The sequence below is a fragment of the Pan paniscus genome, chromosome 1, assembly GCF_029289425.2.
Source record: "Pan paniscus chromosome 1, NHGRI_mPanPan1-v2.0_pri, whole genome shotgun sequence".
NCBI classification, from domain to species: Eukaryota; Metazoa; Chordata; class Mammalia; order Primates; family Hominidae; genus Pan; species Pan paniscus.
The window spans coordinates 89,807,732-89,831,309 of record NC_073249.2 but is presented as its reverse complement, the minus strand read 5'-3'; the positions used below and the strand labels follow the sequence as shown (position 1 = coordinate 89,831,309).

The following is a 23,578-nucleotide window of genomic DNA, read 5'->3' as shown; positions in this document are numbered from 1 at the left end:
GAGACTGGTGAGTTTTCTTACCCCTTCCATCATGTGAAGACAAAAACAGAAGATGGCTATCTATGAACGAGGAAGTATCCCTCACCAGACATCAAATCTGCTGGCACCTTGATCTTGGACTTCCTGGCCTCCAGAACTGTGAGAAATGAATTTCTGTTATTTATAAACTATCCAGTCTATGCTATTTTATTACAGCAGCTCAAACAGATGAAGACACTGAACCTTGGCACTACTGGCATTCAGGGCCAGATAATTCTTTGTTGTGGGGCTTTTCTGTGCATTGGAAGATGCCTAGCAGCACACCTGACCTGTACCCACTAGACGCCAGTAACATCCCCATTATAATAACCAAGAATATCTCCAGACATTGCCAAATGTCCCCAGAAAGGGGGGACAAAATTGTCCCTGTCTGAGAATCACACAAGAGAGGAAAGTTTTGGAGTCAGACAGACCTAGGTTCCAACTTTAGTTCCATTCCTCACAAACCCATAACCTTTGTGGGTGGGGAGAGAGGTAAGTATTTATGTCCTCTGTGACTGTTTCTTATTAGCAAATAATACTTAAATCAAAAAAATTGTTTTGAGGTTTAAATGAGATGATGTGTGAAAAGCATATAGGCTTACAATAGGTGCTCAGTAAACAGTTGTTCCCTCCCCATACCTACTTCACTTATTTAACAAACATTTATTGAGCACTTATGCTGTATACTAAGGATATAAACACAAAACAGTAAATCTGAGAGAAAGAGACAAATGCACAAATAACCATAACATATCAAGTCCATTAATAGAGATTATTTACCAAATGTTACAACTCTGGCCCTTTCTTTTTTTTCCCCCTTAATGGCTAACCTTCTCTCTCCAAAAGCTCATCTGGCATTCCTCTTGAAAGAGGAAGTGTCCTATGAGTTGGGTCCTGAAAAACGAGTGACAGGTCATCTGAAGGCTAGGAGAGAAGTATGCACACTAGGCAGAAAAAACAGCATAGGCAGGCTGGGCGCAGTGGCTCATGCCTGTAATCCCAGCATTTTGGGATGCCAAGGCAGGCAGATCACTTGAGGTCAGGAGTTCAAGACCAGCCTGGCCAACATCGCGAAACCCCCATCTCTACTAAAAATACAAAAAAATTAGCTGGGCATGGTGCCGCATGCCTGTAATCTCAGCTACTTAGGAGGCTGAGGCATGAGAATCAACTTGAGCCTGGGAGGCAGAGGTTGTAGTGAGCTGAGTGTATGCCACTGCACTTCATCCTGGGCGACAGAGTGAGACTCTGTCTCAAAACACACACAGACACACACACACACACACACACACACACACACACACACACACAAACCCAGCATGGGCAAAGGCTTAATAGTGTGGTAACTTCAGGAAACTGCATTATCCAGTAGGCTAGAGTGAGGCTAAGTAGGGGAAATTGGTGCAAGATGGAGGATGCTAAGGAATTTGGACGTCTTTCTGCAGGTCACATAGTCCCCCAGGATGCTTTTTTTCAGAATGGTGGCAGGATCAGATCTGCTTTGGAAAGCACACTCTCGCAGCACTGGGGAGGATAAATGAGAGGTGGAATGAAAGGCGAGAGAGATGAAAAGCAACAAGACCAGTCAGGACCTATCGATTCCAGATGGGAGATAATGAGGGCCTGAAATGTAGTCCTGGAAATGACAATGGCAAGATGCCAGCAGGCTCCAGGGTCATTAAAAGGTAGGACTGACAGAATTTAGTGACTGATTAGATGTGGGGCGGGTAACAAGTGAAGGAGAAGAAGGAATAGGAGGTGATTATAAGATTCTAGCTTAGAAAATTAGGTGGATACTGATGGCATTTAGAAATGACAGGCACTGAGAAACTGTTTTCTCTTCTTTTTCACAGCCCCTGCCATTCACACTGTGCAAAGGAGCCTGTCAATCACTGACTGATTTTAAGCAGGAAAGTTTCAAAGAAAGCCCCCAGTACTTACCAATGTTAAAGAAAAACAGGTAAGATAACAAACATCTCAGTACCTAGTATATATCAGGTTCTGCACTAGTTTTGTCCAATTAATGCATTAGTGAACTACTTTAGGTGTATTTTACTCTAGCCACTGATTTATAACTGAGTTATAATCCTCTTTCCACCAGTCTCCTATGGCACTGGTGAGTTCCTTAAAGGCAGGACTCTAGTCTTAACCATCCTTATACCCCCAGGCTAGCTGAGTGTTTGGCACAAAGTAGGCTCCTAAGTATTTACTAGATGAATGAATCATTGGTTGGACAACGTTTTTTCTGAACTCCCTGCTTTCTAGAATCCAGTGGTTCATCTTCTGTTCACCATAGCTAAATGATAAGGGTAGTACAGAGAAATGAGTAGTACATTTAGCTCCAGAAGATCTAGGGTCTAGTCCTGCCTCACATACTAACTCTGACCTTGGGCAAAGTGCATATACTCTGAGCTTTAGGGGTCTCATCTGTGAAAATGGAATTTTAAAAAATTCCCACATCACAAAATTTGTGAAAGTATTTTGTATCATTACTAAAATATAAGTTGTTTACAAATATGTTTCATCTTCCTTACATATTAACATGTGCTCAGAAGCCAGAGAAAAAAAATAGGTTGGGCTCAAAGTTATTGCATTATAAGCCAGTAAAAATGCTAATGTTAACTGTATTTTTCAACTAGCATTCATGTCGTTCTGCTGGATAATGTGAATTAGATTCTGGTTGCTCCTTGCTCACTCCAATTAGTAATACTTGCCTTACTGTTCTTTAAACCTGCCAAGCTCATTCCTAACTCAGGACCTCCGCACTGCTTTCACTCAGCAGGGAGGGATGCTGAGTGAAATGCTCTTCCCCTTACCTCCCTGCACCATGGTTGCATGAAGGTCATGCATTCACTTCCCAGGTCTTTGTTCAAGTGCCCTCTCATCACAGTATCTTCCTAACCAGTTCATCTAAAGAAGCACCTACTCCACTCTCCGCACTGCCATCACTCTCTACTTCCTTAGCTTGTCTTATTTTTCTTTATGATATATCATCATCACAATCCTGTACTTGCTTATTCTTTGCCTCCCCATGAAAATGTAAGATCCATAAAGATAGGGTCTTTGCCTCCCTCTCTCACTCACTGCATCTACGATGCCTAGAACAATGACTGGCACACAGAAGATACTCATGGCATTTTGCTAAGTAGTTTGCTAAGTGAATGACATTTGCTAAATAAGTGAGGTTTTCCACTGTAATCACCTGTCATTGTATAGCACTAAAAAGGACTTGCAAAAAAAAAAGATTAGAATCAGAAGATCTGGGGTCCCACCCCAATCCTGCCATTAACCAGCTATTTGGCCTTGGAAAGTCACTTGTTTCTGAGTTCAGTTTTCTTATCTGTAACATACAAATAAAAATATCCTCTACCTTGCCCTACTGCCCCTCCATTTCACAAATCACATCATTATGGAACTTAATGGGGTGTTATATAACACTTTATCAGTGGGGTATGTTTCTGTTTCTGTTTTTACTGTTAACTCTCCAAGAGCATAAACTGTCTATTCATCTATTACAGAACTTGACACAGGGCCTGGATCTATAAATAACTGCCAAAAAAAATGAAGAGCAAAGGTTATACATTTCCTTTGTAAAAAGAACTGAGCTTCAAATATTCATGCTCCAAATTATTTTTAAATAGTCACTGTAAGTGTCATTTCACTTTGTCTAGCAGACATAGCAATTAGCAGAGTGCCTGAGCAGCTAGAAATGTTCTCATTTAGTCTGGTTTTTGTTCAGGATAATGAATATAAATGCTTGTTTTGACTAAATGAATGGTTCTCCTAGGCCAGTGCTGAATAAATGCTTGTGCTATTGTGACGCTTCTGACCCAGGCAGGAGACATGTGCTTCCATCTCCAGAACAGCAACCCCTGAATGACCCCTCGATACAATGGAGAAAAGAAGTGCTGTGTAATTTAGGGGCATAAACCAAACCTCCACTGCTTAGAGTCAGCTTAATGTCTGACAGAAATATACAAAACTGTAAAGCCTCAACCAGACATCTGAATAATCTGTCCATACATTTTTCACATATCAGTATTTATTATCTTTTCAAAGGAACAGGTCAAGATGAGAATAAAGTTTATGATCAAAGGTAGTCAAACATTTATTTTATATAAATATAATTTCCTTGCCTATATCCATTAGATTTGGGGAAAAAAGGTTCAAGTTTACAGTGCCAGAACAGCTCCTTCTTTAAAGGCTTGTAAACAGTGACTTGTTCTATGCCAGCATGCACACTTTGAGCATATCAACTCACTTAATCCTTACCAACAATTCTATGAAGATTGTGCTATCATTCCCATTTCACAGATAAAAACTAATGTATCTAGATATGATAATCTTGCTCAGGATCATGCCCTGGGATTTGAACCTAAGTGATCTATTCTCTGATGCCGTACTATCAATGCAGGACAATTTTTAACTGCATGAATGCACACTGCAGAGCAACAGCAATTGAACAATGATCATTTGCCTTTTGGAAATTATGGCCACATACTTTGTGTAGCTTGATTTACAAATAGCTTGGCTAAAAAGCAGTTCAGCAAATCAACTTCTTAAAATAGGCTATGAAGGAAAAGTGCATGATGAAGCCAGCAGTAAACAAAGAAATTACACAATTTGATGAGAGAGGGTTTGGAGGTGGAGGGGAGTTGTTAAAGGCCTGGAATCATTGAAGAGAAAAGTTTGGGGATGACAGTGACTTGGTACAACTGAAAGAACTGCCCCTCAAAAGATTAGAAGGACAATTGATTGGCAAGAGACACTTGACAGAGCCAGTATTGAGTTCCATTTATTTTGGAGCAGTATGCATCTGCTGGGTTTGGGTACTCTGGAAAAATCCAAAACATAATATAATGGAAAAAGCATGGGTAAAAATCACTTATTAGCAAGTTGTTTAATCTTTGAGCCTCTTTGTTCATCTATAAATTTAGAATATGAATATCAACTTTGAAGTGTTGCTGTGAAAATTAAATAAAACCATATATGGCGGAATAGGTGCCCAAAATTGGTTAATCATGAAAAATTTACCATCATCAAGATGTAAAATAATTAGCTGTTGTTGTTGGGGCAGGGCTTGGAGTTGGGGGTTGGATATTAAGATTCCAAACATGTATAATCTTTTATCTGGAAAACCTACCAGATAAAAAAAAGAGATTACCACCCCCATGTTTTTAGGGAGAGAGACAGAAAGTATGACACACAAAAGAATTAATTTGTTCAACTTCGGTGGAAGGTAAACCTCTTTAGCTCTCACTTTGTTTTTAAGACTAGGAAAAGATTCAAACTTCTTAATTATGGATTATCCACCATGTTCTTTCCTTCCTCGGAATCTTTGAGATCCAAGAATGTCTGTTCTTTAAGATGTAACAAAAAACACCTGAAGAAATTTGAAAATGACAGAATGTTAAATCATAATAGATAACAGAATTATGGTTTTGCAAGAAAATACCTTATTTTTAGGAGATGCATGCTGATATATTTAGTGGTGAAGTTCAATGATGTTTGCAACTTCACATGGTTCAAAAAATTATATAAATATATAATTATACATATACATAAAGCAAATATGGCAAATTGTTGTTGAATTTAGATGATGGCAATATGAGTAGTGTTTAAAATAGTTAGGTCAGGCTGGGTGCAGTGGCTCACGCCTGGAATCCCAACACTTTGGGAAGCCAATGAGGGAAGATCACTTAAGTGATCTCCCTCTTGCAACATAGCAAGACCTCGTCTCTACAAAAAATAAAGATTAACCAGGCATGGTGGCAAATACCTGTGGTCCCAGCTACTTGGGAGGCTGAGAAGGAAGGATCACTTGAGCCTGGGAGTTCGGCTGCAGTGAGCCATGTTTATACTACTGCACTCCAGCCTGGGTGACAAAGCAACATCTTGTCTCAGAAAAATAAAAAAATAAAATAGTTGGAGTTTTTTGTTTTAGAGGCAAGGTGTTGCTCTGTCACCCAGGCTGGAGTGCACTGGCACAATCATAGCTCACTATAACCTCCTCGAATTCCTGGGCTCAAGTGGTCCTCCCACCTCAGCTTCCCAAGTAGCACTTTTTTTTTTGTACAGATGGGGGTCTCACTATGTTGTCCAGGCTGGTCTCAAACTCCTGTCCTCAAGTGATCCTCCTGCCTCAGCTTCCCAAAGCATTGGGATTATAGGCATGAACCACCATGCCCAGCTCTTAAAATAGTTTATAATAAAACATGAGGGGTGGGGGGAACCAAGAGGTTGCATTTAGGGACAATCCTAGGTATAATTTTCCATCTTTTTCCTTTTCTATTCATAGTACAGATGGTTAGGGGAGAGGGTGGTAATGCAGAAAACAACTGATATTAGAGAAGTAACAGTAAATTCAGCCACAAGTCAACTGAAAGACAAGTTCCACACAACTTCTGAAACATCTTGTAAGAGTCCAGATGGTGAGAAGTCAGTAACTAAAATCAGTGGTTTTAGGAATTCTTTTGCCAGGAAGGAACAAAGCAGTGGGTGGGAGTATTCGCCTTTCCAATGAGCCTATCAGGAGAATTTATCCAGGAATATTTAGGAACCACATTCTAAAGACATTACGAAGGCAATTACAGAAGAAAATATCATGTAGTTCCCTCTGTTCAGAACACACACAATCTTGAGAATCATCCCTCTTTATCTAATAATTAATGCTTACCTGTAAATGAACATATCAATCTTAAGGGGTGGTATAAGAAAAAAAGAATTATATAGGAAATAAGCCAAAGTCTTATAAAATTTGAAGGTGTTACTAAAGGATTAAAAAGGAAACAAAAGGATTGTGATAAGAAGCAAAAAAAAAAACATTTTTTTACATAACCAGAAAACAAATTAAAAAATTAAAATCCCCCAAGAAACCAAATTAACTCATTTTTTTAGTTAACTTACTAAATGTTTTGGAACATACAAAGTGCAAAATATCTTTTGCATCCCTTTAAGAAACACCTGCCTTTCTTTGGTAAAGAATTTCTTGCAGGAAAGATTCCAAAGTTTGAAGTTCCCTCCAACGATCCCAGCAGAAATGTTTCTAACTTCTAAGAATGTCCTAAGAGAATGAGCTAAAACACAGAAAATGTTGAAAGTCTTATTTAGAATATTAAAAACTGGAAGCAATCTAAAGGTCTAACAGTGGAAGAATGATGTATTTATAATGTGAATATACATGTGATGTCCAACAATTTCAATTCTAAGTATGAAGAGTAAGCCACAATAAAGAATGTTTAAAAATAATAATAAGTAAATATAATTATAAAACCAAGTCATAAATACAAAAAAAGGGACAATTATATTGGAATGATGAAATTCGATTTCTGTTTCCTGCCTCCTCCCTTGCTGGCTCTATAATTTTTTTTTTTAATTCTTAGAATAGGAAAAAAAGGTAAGAATGCTATGGCTGGAAGGCCACTAGTAAACAAGCACATATAAAGGGTCCTCAAGACAAGACCTAATATGGGTATGAAACTAAATGTTATAAGGAAGGTCATTGTCCTCAGCAACTGACTCTGCTATTTTTACCCCAAACAGGAGCCCATACAAAACCACCCCATTCTTTCCCTCTTTCTAATGAAAGGTCCCAAAAGGTATCCATCCAAGAAGTGCTGCCAATAATAACATTGTTAATTGTGACCAGCCTATAGACATCTTATTTGCAAAGGATTTTAGGCCTGAACTGACATGAAATATAATACTGTGGAACTTTTTTTGTCTTTTTGTGAGCGTTTTCTGACTGCAAAAGAACAGTTTATCAAATTATTTATCTTTTAAAAAACACAATCACAAAATCATATTCATATACTGCTACTGTAGTATTAGGGAATCCCAAGCCTAGACAGGCTGTTTAATTAAAAAAAAAAAATGTAAGGATGCTTGTTTAAACAACTCAGAAAGCATTTTTCCCCCAGAAATATTACAGTGATAAGGGAAACGATCTGCCCACCTAAGCCTCATTTCCACAATCTCCCTCTAAATTCTCTGGTCTAGAAAACCCATGGCTCTCTGGGATGCTTCTTATGCTTTTCAGGAGTTTCCCTCACAGGTCTGCATTTCTGTCATAGAATTTTTGATTTTTTTTTTAAGCTAGGAAATGTCTTACTAACAAGTTGTTTTATCACCTAAAATCTACTATTATCCATTTTTACAACATAGATAACACTTGATTGACTTAAATTCTAGAAGAAAAAAGTCTTGCTTTAGCAATCAAAAACTTAAAAACAAAGGGGTAAGAGGATACTGAAATGTACTAATAGTTTGTGTAGGACCTCAAACATTAAAGGCAAGATGATAGTTTTAAAAATGTAATAACTCAAGTCTAAACATGAATGAATTTAAATTTAATCCTTTTTGTATGAAACCAAACAGCAGTCTAATACCACTGGGACTAAGTGCTATAAAAGTAAGTAATAAAACAAATACATGAAACATGATTACAATTTAAATTCTTTGGATTATCTTTTTTTTTTTTTTGATATGGAGTCTTGCTCTGTCGCCCAGGCTGGAGCGCAGTGGTGCCATCTCGGCTCACTACAGGCTCCACCTCCGGGGTTCACACCATTCTCCTGCCTCAGCCTCCCGAGGAGTAGCTGGGACTACAGGCGCCCACCACGCCCGGCTAATTTTTTGTATTTTTAGTAGAGAGGGGTTTCACCGTGTTAGCCAGGATGGTCTCAATCTCCTGACCTCGTGATCTGCCCGCCTTGGCCTCCCAAAGTCTTTGGATTATCTTGTAAGACCCCACATTTAATATAGAAGTTTAAAACTCTCTAAAATAATACTAAGCATCTTAGTATTATTTAATACTTTTATATCTAAAAAGTTGTCGTTTCCTTTTTTTTTTTTTTTTTTTTTGAGACAGGGTCTTGCTCTGGGCTCAAGCAATTCTCCCACCTCAGCCTCCCATGCAGCTATGACTACAGGGGCGCACCACAACGCCTGGCTAATTTTTTTTTTTTTTTTTTTTTTTTGAGACTAGGTCTCACCATCTTGCCCCAGGTGGGTCTAGAACTCCTGAACTCAAGCGACCCTCCCACCTCAGCCTCCCAAAGTGCCGAGATTACAGGCAAGGGCCACCATACACAGTTTAAGTATATTTTTTGGATTTTCACAGCTGTCAGGAAAGCTTTAGAAAGAAAAGATGGGGGTTAAAAGTTAAGACACAGCTTAAGACAGAAGCATTGTAAAACAGGAACAAATACTGGCTTAAACCTGATGTCTCTAACTATATTCCTCTATTTTAAGAATGTTTTAGTATCTGATAGTTTCATCAGCCTTTCCATTTTCCAATATGTGACCTTTATTCCCACCATGTCCCAAATAAACGAGTCCTAGGATTTCCTAGAAGGTGGACCTCAATTATTGTGTCCCTTTTATATATAAGGCAAACATTGCTTTTAAGTTCTGTTGGAACATGGGAACTTTCACTAGAATGCTTAGAATGTTCAGAAAAAATGTCCCAAAGCTCTCTTCTGGTCCATACAAGACAATCAGAATGTAACACAGTAGCAGAGGGTGTGGAACATACACTAGTCATATTTGATTCTCTCTGTCAGGGGTTCTTCTTTGTAATGGGAAATAATTTGAATGAGGATGGAACAATTGATAAGAAGAAAGAACAAACCAGCTAACCAAATAAACAGAAAGGTGTTCTTTCCTTGAAACTCTAGAACATAGGCAGGAGCCAGCCACATGGCCTGCCCTATAAACCATAACATTAGGAGAACTACAGCTCTTTTCCAAGGCATTCTTACTAGTGGCATCACAACAGGCAGTAAGCAGAGGTACCAAAGAAAGTACTGGGAGGTGCAGACTTTGTTAAAAGTCACAAAAATGGACGTATGAAGAAAACAACAAAAAACGAGGTCTCTGTAATAGGCGAAAGACACAGCTGAAAGCAAGATGAGCTGTGGCAGGAATGCAGCAATTCCCAGGGAAAAACTCCACTTGCTCTCTGCAGTCAAATACAGCATGTAGAAGTACGGAGAAAAGTTGTGACGGATATCCCGCCTAGTCAGGTGATAAAAGTAGGTGTGTTCCAAAAATTCCCAGCCGTACTCATAGTAAAAACCAAAGCTCAGGGCAAAAAACGTGAGTCCAGCAACTGCTACAAACAGCAGCACAGCCCGATTACACAGCCTCTTCAGGAGCTCGTACAAACAAGCCTGGAAAGTATACCGGAATTGACGGAGGCTTTTGTCATTGTCGCGATCTGGAAGCAGGTGGAGGGTTATGGGAAGGATGTAAGTCACCGGATATATCTTCATATGCACCGCGAAACCATAGAATACAGCTGCACACGCGACGAGTCTTTTCTTTATCAAGTAGAGGACCATCAGGACCAGGGAGGCGACAATCGAGTCCGCATTACCGCGGCTGGATACTGCCATAGGCAGGGGGTTAAGAAGCCAAAAGACACAGTAGCCACAAGCCTGGCGGCGCCCCAGCCCCTTCAGCAGCAGCAGGCGGTATAAGAGGAAAGCGGTGAGGAGGTCGCAGCTGATGAAGAGAAACTTTCCAAAGAGCTCGCTGAGGTAGATGTTGGGAGTGAGGAGCCAACCCAGCAGCGGGGTGTAACGGTACGTGGCTCTCAGGTAAGGCGAGCGCCCCTCCGTGACGAAGCGCGCGGCGTCGGTGAAGACCTGGTAGTCGATGTCCGTATACCTCACGTGCAGGGTCCGGTCCTGGAAGACGCCATAGAAAACCAGGGCGACTCTGGCTAGAAAGGCCACACCAAAGACGCCGGCTGGAGCCACCTTCAAGTTCAGGAGCCATTCGCCCCAGTGCTTGGTGGAGCCCATGATCTGACCGTGCGACAGCTGCTTAGCCCCAGCTCCAAACTGCCTTCGTACCTCTAACCTTCCCTTCGGTTCCTTGCAGCAGGTGGCCGCCGCATCTCCCACCCGCCAGGCTGCCAACCGAAACGACTGCCGACTATCACATCCGGCATGAAGCCCCGCCCCCGTACTGCTACCTGTCTGCAGCCCCGCGCGGTCTTCTCAGCCGCCCGAGCCAAAAACTTGCCTTCCTCTGGATGGACGGTCTCGCTTCCGCTTCTTCTTCCAGCGGAGGCGGGATTTCCGGTCCCTGGGAGGGGAGACGTCCGCTTGCCGGGAAATCCGGCACTGGCTTGAGGATTTTATGGAGTGGAGTGAGATTTCTTTGTAAGTGACAGCCCGCCGCCCCCCGCACTCTTCCCGCGCCCCATTTCCAGTCCTCAGAGGAAAACCCTCCGACGCGTAGCGAGCTGCGGGCTGCGCGCTACATCCCTCAGTCCTGGGCTGGAGATCCAAGAGTGAAAAATGTAGGAGAGAAAGGAAGATAAGCCTTCTCATGCTTTACTCCACTAGCTTGCCGGTATTCACCGGGGATTTGTGGGCCCCCGGACAGGACAGGATGAGTTGAAGGGGGCTGAGTGTGTATGTCCCATGCAATATTGGAGGCATACTTATATTTTTAATTTACTAGTTGGTAATCAGAGATTCAGATTTAAGTGGGCAGCTTGTATTTTATCCGGCAACCCTAAGTCAAGGTGATGGGAAAGAAGACAGGAAAGCGTCACAAAATTCCTTAACTTGTCAGCCCCTTATGCCTCAGTATCTCTGTGTTTGCTATTTCTTCTGTCAAAGTTGCCATCCGCTCTCCAATCACTCTGGCAAATACCTACTCAACCCTTCAGGCATCAGTGCAAGTGTTAGCTCCCAGCTCCCACTCACTTCCTCATCACCAGAATGAATGACTTAGATGCCAATCCCCTCCCCTGTCCGAGGATAGGTAGACTGGGGCAGATGGGATCTAAGTTCCAGAAAATCACTCACACAGAAGACCCTGCCATGCTACTAAAAGTTCTCCCAGTGCTCCAGAACTCCCTGGTCATTCCTTTGTTACAGCATTTGTCACACTGCTTTGTAATAACTGTTTTTGTTTGTTTTGCTCTCCTAGTTTTCCATCAGGACACTTTCAATTCTTCGATATCAGAGATTATCTTGTTCTTTTCTCTACCTCAACATCTAACACAGTACTAGTAGCCATTCAGTAAAGTTGAATTGATTTTAGAGGTTCCTCCTACCAGAATATTTCTAGAGTGGCATCTTTGGATTGCTCCCAACTCCCAGTTATTTTCCCTTTTAAATATCCTTTATGTATGTCAAGGTCCCCTGCTCCCCCCACCCCACTCCAACCCTACTTCCATGAATTTCTTACCAAGGACTGTAACCCATTAGCTCTTCCCTTTCCGTGGTTACTTGGTGCACTTACATAGTCCGCATTGTAGAATTTGATACTTTATTTTAGATTGTATTCATAGCCCTCACAAGAGATTATAGGGTTCTTGGGGGTAGAAATTATATCTTATCCTTAATTTTTTTCAATTATGTGTAATTTATTGTAGTCTTAGGCACATGGTAAATGTTTAGTAAATACTGACTAATTGGATTTTATAGAATGAGCCTGCTTCCTAGGGGAAGTCTTCTAGACTAGAATAAGAAAAGGAGATGACTTCATGCAGTCTGAACATGCAGCTCCCAGGACTACCTGCTGCTCATCCATCCTACACTTCACATTTATCCCTTGGAGATGAACTGTGTTAATCTTATATATTCCATATTCATATTGTGATAACTCTATGTCCTTTTATATGCCTTGGTATCATTACATGCCTTAGATTGATAATTCTAACCATTTTTTTTGCAGTATATTAGCCATATATATAGTGGCAGCACATCACCACTCATATAATGATGATGATGATTATTATTATTACTATTATTTATAATAGCTGGATTTGTTGAGGACTCATTTGCAATGTACCAGGCATTATGCTAAGTACTTTTCATGTAAGGTAGATATTCCCACCTTTACAAATGAAGAAAACCAAGGCTTATGGAGATTAAGTAATTTTCCCAAGTCACATAGCTAACTAGTGGCAGTGCTGGAACTCAAAACCCAGTCTGTCTGACCTAGAATATCTTAATCATTATGTGGCTGACTTGCCAATAAAATGTTGATCACAAATTCTAATTTTCCTATGTTTTCTCTTATTGATCTCTCATCTGGATATTCTGGATATTCTCTCTCACTGTGACTCTTTCTACCTCTGATTTATTCTTTTCTTCTGTAAATAATAGATAAGTGAGGCTTAGTTCCCTAAGATAGAAAATATGGGAGGTAGGTGTCTGAGGATTAACTAAGTAAGGGTCCTTGTGGCTGGATTGGTTTCAGTAGTATAGCAGAAAGGTTTCAGTCAATCTGTCCCTACATGGCTGTCCTAGTAGAGAGATGGGAGGCACCAAATTTAGGCAGATAAGGAAACAACTAATAAAAAAATAAAATAAAATAAAATAAGCATGTCACTGAAGTCAAAGGAGTGAGATGTAGATAGCAGTTGTGGGAACAAAGAAGAAACTGGAGTCTGTAAAACAAATTGGACAGAGAGGTCCAACTTTAGTTACTATTTCTGGGTGGAAGAGATACATCACAGGGTCCGAGGACCCCATATTGAACTTTTTGCATTGGGTTTAGGGATTGTATCTTCTCACCTCTTTCTGAAAGAGTTACATTTTTTTTCAAATGCTCAACTGTTCATTACCTCTCAGACTGTTACTTACAATCCTTCTTAATTCCCCCTTTCACTATCTGCTCCTAGATTTCTATCCTTTTAGAGCCAATGACTAAGGAAAGCACAAACATGGATCGCTCAACTTTAGTTTCCCTAGCAGGAACCTTGTCCTTGTTCACTATGCTGCATATACTCTCATTATCCTTCCATATCCACTATTCATCTTTTTTGCCCTGTTCTGTGTTCCAAGAGGTTAGGCTGTATGGGTAGCATCACTCAATCTCCCTTGTTCTCTGGCTTCCCATTAGAATAGACCAGTGGGAGGCACTAGCAGATCTTTGGCAGTGTCTGGAATTCCTCACCTAAAGCCATGGCTCCTGTTGAAGCTATAGCTCTCTCCTTTGGGTACAAGTCTCATGGTTCCAGTAACTGTCCTTTCAGGTTTAAGGCTGGTAAAGGCGTCCTACTTTGCGAGTGCCTGGGTACATCACCATATCTTGTTGATTTATTAAACTTGCCCATACCTTTGCAAATAATTTCTTCATTAAAACATGTCCACTGGCCCTTTGAGTATACCATCTGTTTCCTGCTAGAACTTTGACTACTTTAATCACTTTCTTTTTCACTAGATTTTGTTCATATGTCTTGCTTTGTCATTTCTTTGGAATCTATTTCTAATTCTTTCCATGCCCAGCATCCTGCACCTTAGTTCAGACCTTCAACAACTCAAATAATACGTAGCGAACACCTATACTATACTATACCAGGATCTGTGACAATTGCCTTTCCCTCAAGCTTTAAAAATCTCTTAACTGATTTAATGTCTTATGTCTCAATTCTACTACCAGATTGATATTAATTAATAGTACTTTACTTAGATTCTTTCCTCCATCAAACATCTTCAGTGGTTCCTGACTGCCTAAAGAAAAAAATAATGAACACTTTAGCCTGATATTCAGTCCCCCTATTTTCTGGCTTTACCTTAGCTTTCCATCCTATTCACCTATAAAGCCTCTGTTTTAGGTTTGCTGTTCCCAAAATATGCCTTGTGCTTTCTTCTCATGATACTTTCTTCATGCTGTACTTCCGACAAAGAGACCTGTTTCTCTTTACTTACTTAAATGCTATTTGGTTTTTCAATGTTGAACCCAACTCTCAACTCCTCTGTAAACTCTTCCTAGACCTTAACAAGTGAAATAGTCTCTCCCTCGTCAAAACAGTGATGTTTATTGTCTGTTCTCTTTTTTAATAGTAATTATGTCATGCTCGTTATCTAACTCTTTTATAGTTATTTAACAAGATATACAAGCTCCACTGCATACTTTAGGCCATTTCTTTCTCTCTTTGCTTTCTTTCCCTCCTGCTAATTTATCAAACATCATACATGTCAGGCACTATATGAGGTGCTGGGCTGTACTCGTGACCAAACACTTGGCATGAATCCCATTCATGTGACACTTGAAGTCTAGTAAGCTACACAGACATTAGTCAAATAAATTGACAAGTAATATACAAATGCAGCTGTGGTAAGTGCTCTAGCTTTTAAGGGGATTTATTTGATCTCAGATGGGCATAGTGTAAGAGTTAAGAAGGTTGGCCAGGCACAGTGGCTCACACCTGTAATCCCAGCACTTTGGGAGGCCGAGATGGGTGAATCACCTGAGGTCAGGGGTTCGAGACCAGCCTTACCAATATGGTGAAACCCTGTCTCTACTAAAATTACAAAAGTTAGCCATGCGTGTTGGCGTGTGCCTGGAGTCCCAGCTACTCAGGAGGCTGAGGCAGGAGAGTCACTTGAACCCGAGAGGTGGAGGTTGCAGTAAGCTGAGATCGTGCCACTGCACTCCAGTCTGGGCGACAGAGCAAGACTCCGTCTCAAAAAAAAAAAAAAAAAAAAAAAAAAACAAGAAAATTGGAAGTTGGCAGGCAGTGGGGAGAGTTCCACAGAAGGAATAGCAGGTGGAAAGTGCCATGATTGTACATCCCTTGATTCATGCATCATGTCTTATATTTCTTTGTCAGCTGAATGATACCTTCCACATAATAGGGACTCAGCGTTTGCTGATTTTTCTTGAATCTTAATGTATTCTAACCAAACATGTTAGATTGATACCATCCCTTGCCTAGTTCCTGTCCCTGTGAAATGTTTCCCACAGAGATCTCACTCTTTTTGGAACATTCTGCTAATGTTATATCTGGCATTAGGACATGGTACCTGCTATTGCTTTTCATTATATTTGTTATATGCTACTTGTTTTATTTCTGTTTTCTAACAAGTTTATAGGTTTCTTCAACCTTTTAGGCCTTTTAGGAACAATACATGTCCTATATCTTATATGTCTCATATGTCTTAGGATTCATTCCTAGTATTTCCTAAATGTTGTACTTAAGTATTTATTGATCATGGTAAGAGACCCAATTTTCTCCCTCCTCCTCTCTCCTTCCACTTCTGGGGAACAAGAGTCAGTGATCATAGGGTCTTTTGCCTCTCATCAGAGAAAATTCAGGGCTGGATATTAACAACCAGACCTTTCTCAGGCTACTGACAGACAAGGGTAGAAGAGAAATCCATTTATTTGAGATTTGAGGGAAGAAATGCCTGGTGATTAAAGGAATAAGCTTACAAAGAACCTTGAGGATATATAAGGAAAACTGGCAACAAGACTACATGGTAGCATGGAAGGGAAATTGGGCTTGTGATCACTGGCCAAAAGGGACAATGCCCAGGATCCAAAGCAACTTGACTTTTATGGATTAAGCTGAGCCAATTTTCATACTCCTGGGTCTTAATGTTTTTTTCAGTGTTGTCCCATGAAAACCGAATGTGAAAGGAACTCGCTAAAGCATGAGAGAAAAACAGAAGGGGCTTGGCCATGCAGTCAGAAGTTCTTCCAGCACAGCCAAATTCAACCCTCCACACTCATGGGTAGGTAGGTCTGTGAGTTCAGACCTTGACAGTCTTGGTTTAGCTTTCTAAAAGAAGCTAGAGTGAGAACCAAAGAGTCATCCATTTTATTTAGTAGCTTATTTTTAACAGACAAAAACAAAACAAATCTTACACACCTTTTTTTTTCCTAGATAAATTTGACCTGGTTTAGTCTTTAGTGCAATGAATGGAAAAAACATCCCTAAATACTTCTGCATCAGTAGAGTTGGCCATTACTGAGCCTGGAGACCCATGCTAACTTTCCAGCAAAGGTAGTGTGTTACTGTACAAGTGAACTAGGTTAGCTAGCAAGAATAAAGGACCAGGGCAGCAGCCATGGGGAGGGCACAGTGTCCTGGACTTGTAGCAATAGTATAACTGGCTTCCTTTCTCTGCTCAGACCTTATAGGGAAACTACTGGATGATTTTATTAGGCTGACAGGGGTTGGGGGAATAATGGGGTGAAGCACATTGCAGAGATTTCGGAAGCTTCTCATGGAACTTCACCATCCCCTAGAGCAGCTGGTAACCCCACTCCTCATTTTCATTCAGAAGCATCAAAACCAAAGCATCACCCTCCATGCCCAAATGCCAGGATTGGAACTCTTCTGGAATCCATGGCTTTCTCTTTGGGCTGCTTGCAGCCACACAAAAGGCTGGGCCTTGACCTTGGGAGATCTTCAGCCTAACAGCTATTAGTCCTGGCATTTGGATTCCAGGGTTGAGGCTTCCCATTAGTGCCTCCCATACACCAAAGTGTTCAGCTCCTGAGTTTGATTTCAGGGGCTAGAGCAATAGCAGCTCCCACCCCTGTGGAAGACGGAAATACAGTGTACTTCATGAAAGGGAAACAAAATGGTGCTTTATTTTATTTTATTTTATTTTATTTTATTTATTTTAAAAAGGCGCTACAGTGGCAGGACGCTGCTGGGGATGGGGGCACACAGTGTAAGTGGTAGATTTTCCAAGACTTCCCCTCCCTATTGTCCTCCGAGTTCCTCTCTTCCTGGTCCTATCAGTAGCATAGGATTCAACAAAAGCCTTCATGAATGCCTCTTTATTTCTGAAAAGGAACTTCTACCCCTCCCTTTCCCATTTCCAGACTTGAAATCCTTCATCAGCTATCTCACTTCCATGTTGAAACCAGGACCACTGATTGTAAGTCTGAAAATCTGGGTGTCCTACCCCATAACCAGGCCAAGATATCTGCCCCCAATGCTAAAGTCTCTGAATATTTCCTTTCTGTACATTCAATATATTTGGGCATATATACATCTATATACATCTTTCTATATATATATTATCTCTGTTTCTTTCTTCTTAGATAAACCTTTCATATATGTCATATCCTAATTTCCCAAGCCTCCCCACTTCTTGTTTGCGAGCCTAAGCAAGACTCAAGAGTTTCACTGATTTCACTAGGTCCCTCAGCATCATTTCTTTCTCATCTTCACACCCCAGGTATCTTCCCCCATCAGTTGTTTTGCCTGTCTTCTGAAATCTCCCCTTTTTACACCTGCGCCTACCGAAATCTCCCCTTTATACACCTGTGCCTACTACTCTGCTGATATTCCAAGTCCACAGTTGGTATGGGGGCCCATTTCTCACCAGACCTGGCTGCTTCTAAAGCTTGGCCTATGGCCTAAAAGAGGATTTCAGGTCAGAGGAGACAGACTATAGTCTAAAGAACCATTTAGAGTTAAGGTAGGGGGTAGTTGTTCCCTGTAGGGGGCTTGTGGGAGAAGATGCCAGATCGCATTAATAGGACAGTGTGATTTAAAGTGCAACTTAAAGCAAAGCCTGGGTAATAATGGAGGAGATTCCAAAAGAGTAAGTCAGAAAATGTTTTCTTCTCACTTTTTCATCCAAGAGTCTAGAGGCTTGAGTCTGGGGGCTTAGAATAGACAGCAGGGGAATGGGAAGAAAGCATAGCATGGCCAAATAAACCAGATGGAGGTTAACTTGCCAATGGATAGGAAGGTATAGACACACACACACACACACACACACACACAGCAGTACATCTTGTCCCTACACACTGAAAGAAATAAGGTAAGTCTAATGTTGAATAAAGTTGAGAACGCAGAAGCTGACTCTTGGCCTTCTGTTCTCTGTTTCAGATTTTTCAAGTTTTTGTGGTTCTTGTTTTTATGCCAACTAGAAGGTAATGGTGGGGTTTACAGTAGATGGACACCGAAGGGTCTTTGTTTTCAAGATATAGTTAGTTGAGTTCGAGGAGAGATCAATATAACAAGACCTTGTGCAATTATAGTTGGTGGTGATCATGGGTCTAGCCTCAAAATTTTGTGTTTCTCTGCAAGGCTCTGTACATAGATGCATGTATATATTCTGTAGCTTGTAACAATTGGCTGAGACCACCTTAAATAAACTGCAACTTGACTTATAGTGGGACTATGCAGTACCACTATGTGGGGCTTCCTTGGTACCAAAGTGAGACCAGAAAGCACTCTAGGGATTTGGGGCTTTGGATAAAGCTCTGGTGCCTATATGCCCTTCCCTGACCCTTACCACAGACCCCACCAGGGAACAAGGAATAGGCTGAGTTTGATCTCTTAAAGTCTACTTTTTAACTTGTCTGAAAATGGCCTCATGGCAGAGGAGAGTAGAGATGACACTGATTTCTTCATTTTATACCAAGTCTCAGGAATGGCTGAGGGAAGCCATGGTTATTTGATCAGAGGGTATAATTTCATTTCCTTCCAGCATTGCCTAATGAAATAGCTGGCACTTTTCAGAAGGGCACTGGGAGGTGTAACTGAGAATAGTGGCTGCCAGCCACAGAGTTCTGCTCCTGCCCAAACCTTAACAAAGCATCACCAATTCTCAGAGGCTCTGTACAGCAGTTTGGAAATCTGAGAATTTACCCATCCCTCATGGTGGGATTGTGTTAACTTTCTGGGGAATCTGTGCCCTGTGAATCTAGTTTTACTTGAGCATCCGTGTTAAGAGAGGAAGGCCCTTGCATTTTCCCTCCCTTCTCCCAAAGAGTTGGGGTTAAGGAAGAAGGATCTAGGCTGAGCAGGAAAGGAAGAAGAGAAGCCAGGTACAGTGTAATCTGGAATATTATTTTCAGACCTTTCCATGGGGCCTGGGTACTGGACTCTTTTCAAAGGAACATATTGGCTTGGGTCCTTCCATTCACAGGACACAGGGAAACAGATCTTCTCTGGGCTGCCTGGAAGATAGGTTTAAAGGTTTAGATAACAACTTGTGTTAGTCACTCCAAATTGAAGAGTTCAGAATCCAGGATAGATATGGGTGGTTATATGTTTATGTTCCTGGGGCCAACTCCAATTCTCTGAGAACAGAGGCTATGAGGGAACTGGGTATCCTGAGAGTGTTCACTTGAGAAACTACAGAGGGAAAACAGTGGCGACCATGGTTCTAGCTTATGGTCAGAAGTCACCAGCAGAAATCAAGCTTCACAGTGGCAAACCCTGGCTTCTTTCAACAGAGATTGGTAGAAACTCTAGGATATGTTGATATCAGATTCCTGTATTTCTGAAAGCACAGACCACAAAGTGACCATCAGAGAGAGTCTTGCCTTTGGGAACTTGCTAGATGGAAAGGTAACAGAGGGAGCTCCAGCCTCAAGTCACCAAACTTCATGGTGGTGGTGGGAGGTGGGGGGCAGTCTATCCTTCCAACCACATGGTCCTCCTAATGTGAGTATCCAAGCATGGCTGAGGCCTTCTAAGCCACTTCAGCCTAATCCCACTCTTTCCCCCATCCTGGCTTAAGGGAGGTATGTGTATTGGGGCAGAAGCTGGGGAAGTGGAAAGGGGACAGTGGGAGGCGAACCTGGACTCCAATTGGCCTAAGCTACCAACAGGCCACTGGGTTAAAGAAGAGGGAGTGGAGGATGGGTGCTTCGGGGGATCTCCAGTAAACCCGGGTAGTATTCCTTACCAGGGCATTGGAAGAGAGGAAAAGAGACCAGAGGAATGGGGGAGTGGGAACAGGTCATCAGACATTGCTGATGCGCACACTAAGGGCACTGCCCTCCTTCTCAGCTTGCTCCCTTAATGACTCCTCCAACTTGAGCTTTTCAGGGTCTCCGTAGCGTACAGTGCTGTCACGGAGGCCACTAGGAGAGGCCACTTTCACAACTTGGTCAAAAAGGCTAAAGTCAGCTATGTATTTACCACTGGCTGACAGTGAGATGGCAGGTGTGAACTCGTAGCCCCAAAGGATCTCCTCTGGCAGGTAGGAAGTGCGCACCTGACAGGTGGCACTGGTGGACTCCACTGTCCCACTTAGGATCAGCACCAGCTCAAAGTCACCCTCACCACTGCGAAGAGGGAGATCTTTCAAGGGACTGGTCTCATCTACCACATGATAGAAGGTAAGGGGTAGAATAAGGAAGGGGCTGTCAGAGGCTGTGTCTACTTGGAAAGTCACATTGACCTGGTTGAGCCGGATGTTCTCCCCCTCCTTGGTTTGGTGGGTCTGAAGCAGTTTTCCTGTCACCTGGCAGCCAATGAGGAGGCTCTTGCGCATATTGGCAACTCGGATCATGAGGCAGGGCTTGCCATTGTGGGAGGCCACAACTGCATGCTGGCTGAAACGAATGGTCTCAGCCCGCTTCTTGGGCCGGGCAATCTTCGCCAGGAAGGTACCTGTGATGAAGATTTCCAGGATGGTGGTGAGCACCAGCTGGGCAATAAGAAGCACAATGGCCAGTGGACATTCCTCACTGATGTAGCGGAAGCCATAGCCAATGGTGGTTTGGGATTCAAGGGAGAAGAGGAAGGCTCCAGTGAGTGTGTGCACCTGTACCACACAGGGGGTGTGGTTGGCCGGGGGGTCCAGCTCCAGCAGGTCCCCATGTGCCACAGCTACCAGATACCACACCACGCCAAAGAGGAACCATGTGCCTGCAAAGGTCGCAGAGAAGAGCAGAAGCTTGTAGCGCCACTGCATGTCAATGAAGGTTGTCCACAGGTCCTTGAGGTAGAGGAAGCGCTTGTCGGCAATGTGCTCCATTCTCACGTTGCTGCGACCATCTTTTGTCAGGACTCTCCGCCGTCGTATCCCTGGGCCCATTAGGGGCCGGCTTTCTGTCTGAGTGGTCTGACTGTAATACACCTTGGCAACTGACGTCATCTGGAGGGAGCAAGACAGCATAATGGAGGTTATCGTAGAAATCCAGCTGACTCCTAACCCTCACCCCATGGGAGGGAGGAATTAACATTCATTTGAGTGTCGCTTATGTGTTCTTGTCTTACCAAATATTTATTGAGCACTTGCTATGTGCCAGGCACTGTGCAGGGGCCGAGGCGGGTGGATCGCCTGAGGTCAGGAGTTCAAGACCAGCCTGGCCAACATGGCAAAACCCTGTCTCTACTAAAAATACAAAAATTAGCTGGGCATGGTGGCATGCGCCTGTAGTCCCAGCTACTCAGGAGGCTGAGGCAGGAGAATCGCTTGAACCCGGGAGACAGAGGTTGCAGTGAGCCGACATCACGCCACTGCACTCCAGCCTGGGTGACACAGCGAGACTCTGTCTCAAAAAAAAAAAAAAAGTAAATAAAATAAAATAAAATGACATCATTCTGCTCTCCAAGAACTCACAGCCTAGTGAGAAAGATGCCTATTTAGTAAGCAAATAATTGCAACACAGTCTGATATTTGTAATTCTTAGCGGAAGAGAGGCAGAAAAGAAATAGTAGCTTCACAGTTCCTTGAAGGTGAGGGTGAGACTAATGAGAGCCTTCACCACAAAACCAGTCCTCCGAAGAGCTCTAATTTTGAAATAGGATCCGTCCCCACCCTTATGAATGGCTATGAAGCAAGACAAGCTATCCTGCTGAAATCCTTCCAGGCCAATCCCCCTTAACACACACACACACACACACACACACACACACACACACACACACACACAACCTTAATTTCTTCATTCTCTGCTCTACCCCCAAGCCAATACCCACTGGTGATACTAAGATACTCATCTGGTTCAGAGAATAGCAGAAACTACCCATTCTTTTACCCTTCAAGATGCTCCCTAAGCACCCAGACCATTTCATTTTTTATCATCATCATCATCATCTGTTTGCATCATCTGGGGAAATTTGGTCTGAGTTAGAGTCTAGGGCAGTGTTAGGAAGAGTACAGATGGGACTTGAACAAAAAGAAATAAGCAGTGGTGGAGGAGAAACAACATGTTGAAACTTCCTGGCAGCACTGGGACATTTTCTGAAGGACTGGCAGAAATGCCAGATTGTGGGTGGCAAAATTGTTTTGACGGAATGAAGTAGAAGAGCTAGGGGTGTATATTAACTAGCAGCTATGTCTGCACAGGCTCAAATTCAGGATTGCTATTTGTTCTGATAGCAGAAAGTGGGGCAAGCCACTGAAATAGGAGACAATTCACTTAATACAAGGTGCCTGGCACCCTTGCCCAAGCAGTAACTTGTACTTTTCCAGCACAGAAAGAATTTTAATCACTTGAGCCCTTGGACCCTGGATCTGATAGCCAGATCTTCTGTGGAGCAGGGTGATCTCTGGGGAGTTTAGCCCTTCTTGGAGAGGCTCATTACATTCTCCATTCGAAAAAGTCTGAACCATTGCATTTTATGATTCTTCACACTGCCCACCCCACCCCCCATCTCTGTTTTCCCCATGGCCTTGTCCCTGGAGAACTTCAAATCTTTTGGGCCTGACCATATGCCCAACCAGGTAGGCACTGAATTGGAGATCACCAATGGATGAGAACCCTGAGAATGTTCAGAGGCAACGAGGATGCCCAATTTACCAGCCCTGTGTCACAGGCCATTTGGAACTTCCGTTCATGCAAGACTGTTCAACCAGACCTGGATGTCATTCACTCCCCTATATCCTTGGCTGCTTTGGAACAAAAAGGAAGCTCTGCAACTCTGAAGTTTGAAGAATTTGTATTTCAAGCCTAAACAAAGCCCTATTTAGTACTCAGTAGTAGTAATAATAACATAACAATCATACTGCCTGTATCTATATACCATTTTAGAATTCACACATTAGAATACCTTCTCATTTGATCCTCAAACTCTTGAAAAAAAAGATGT

General features: G+C 42.2%; 3 protein-coding genes across 3 annotated transcripts in view; 1 reads left to right on the top strand and 2 right to left on the bottom strand.

Annotated features, from left to right (window-relative positions):
* Nucleotides 1–4,104: 4,104 nt before the first annotated feature.
* Nucleotides 4,105–10,919, bottom strand: PIGM (phosphatidylinositol glycan anchor biosynthesis class M). Its single transcript, XM_003811895.7, has one exon. It carries the CDS (start codon nt 10,827–10,829, stop codon nt 9,558–9,560), a length of 1,272 nt encoding a protein of 423 aa, XP_003811943.3. The 5' UTR covers nt 10,830–10,919; the 3' UTR covers nt 4,105–9,557.
* KCNJ9 (potassium inwardly rectifying channel subfamily J member 9) overlaps nt 9,521–23,578 on the top strand; it is a 58,431-nt gene continuing 44,373 nt past the window's right edge. The window contains exons 1-2 of the mRNA XM_055112721.2: nt 9,521–11,192; nt 16,388–16,511. The gene's annotated coding sequence lies outside the window, so the exon portion shown is untranslated. The remainder of the gene's footprint in view (nt 11,193–16,387; nt 16,512–23,578) is intronic.
* Nucleotides 16,579–23,578, bottom strand: part of KCNJ10 (potassium inwardly rectifying channel subfamily J member 10) — a 32,793-nt gene continuing 25,793 nt past the window's right edge. Inside the window, exon 2 of the mRNA XM_008964295.4 lies at nt 16,579–21,638. Coding sequence (XP_008962543.1) covers nt 20,499–21,638 — 1,140 coding nt within the window. The 3' untranslated portion in view covers nt 16,579–20,498. The remainder of the gene's footprint in view (nt 21,639–23,578) is intronic.

Coding starts and splice junctions, on each gene's coding strand:
- PIGM (XM_003811895.7), bottom strand. CDS start 10,829: ATGGGCTCCACCAAGCACTGGGGCGAATGGCTCCTGAACTTGAAGGTG.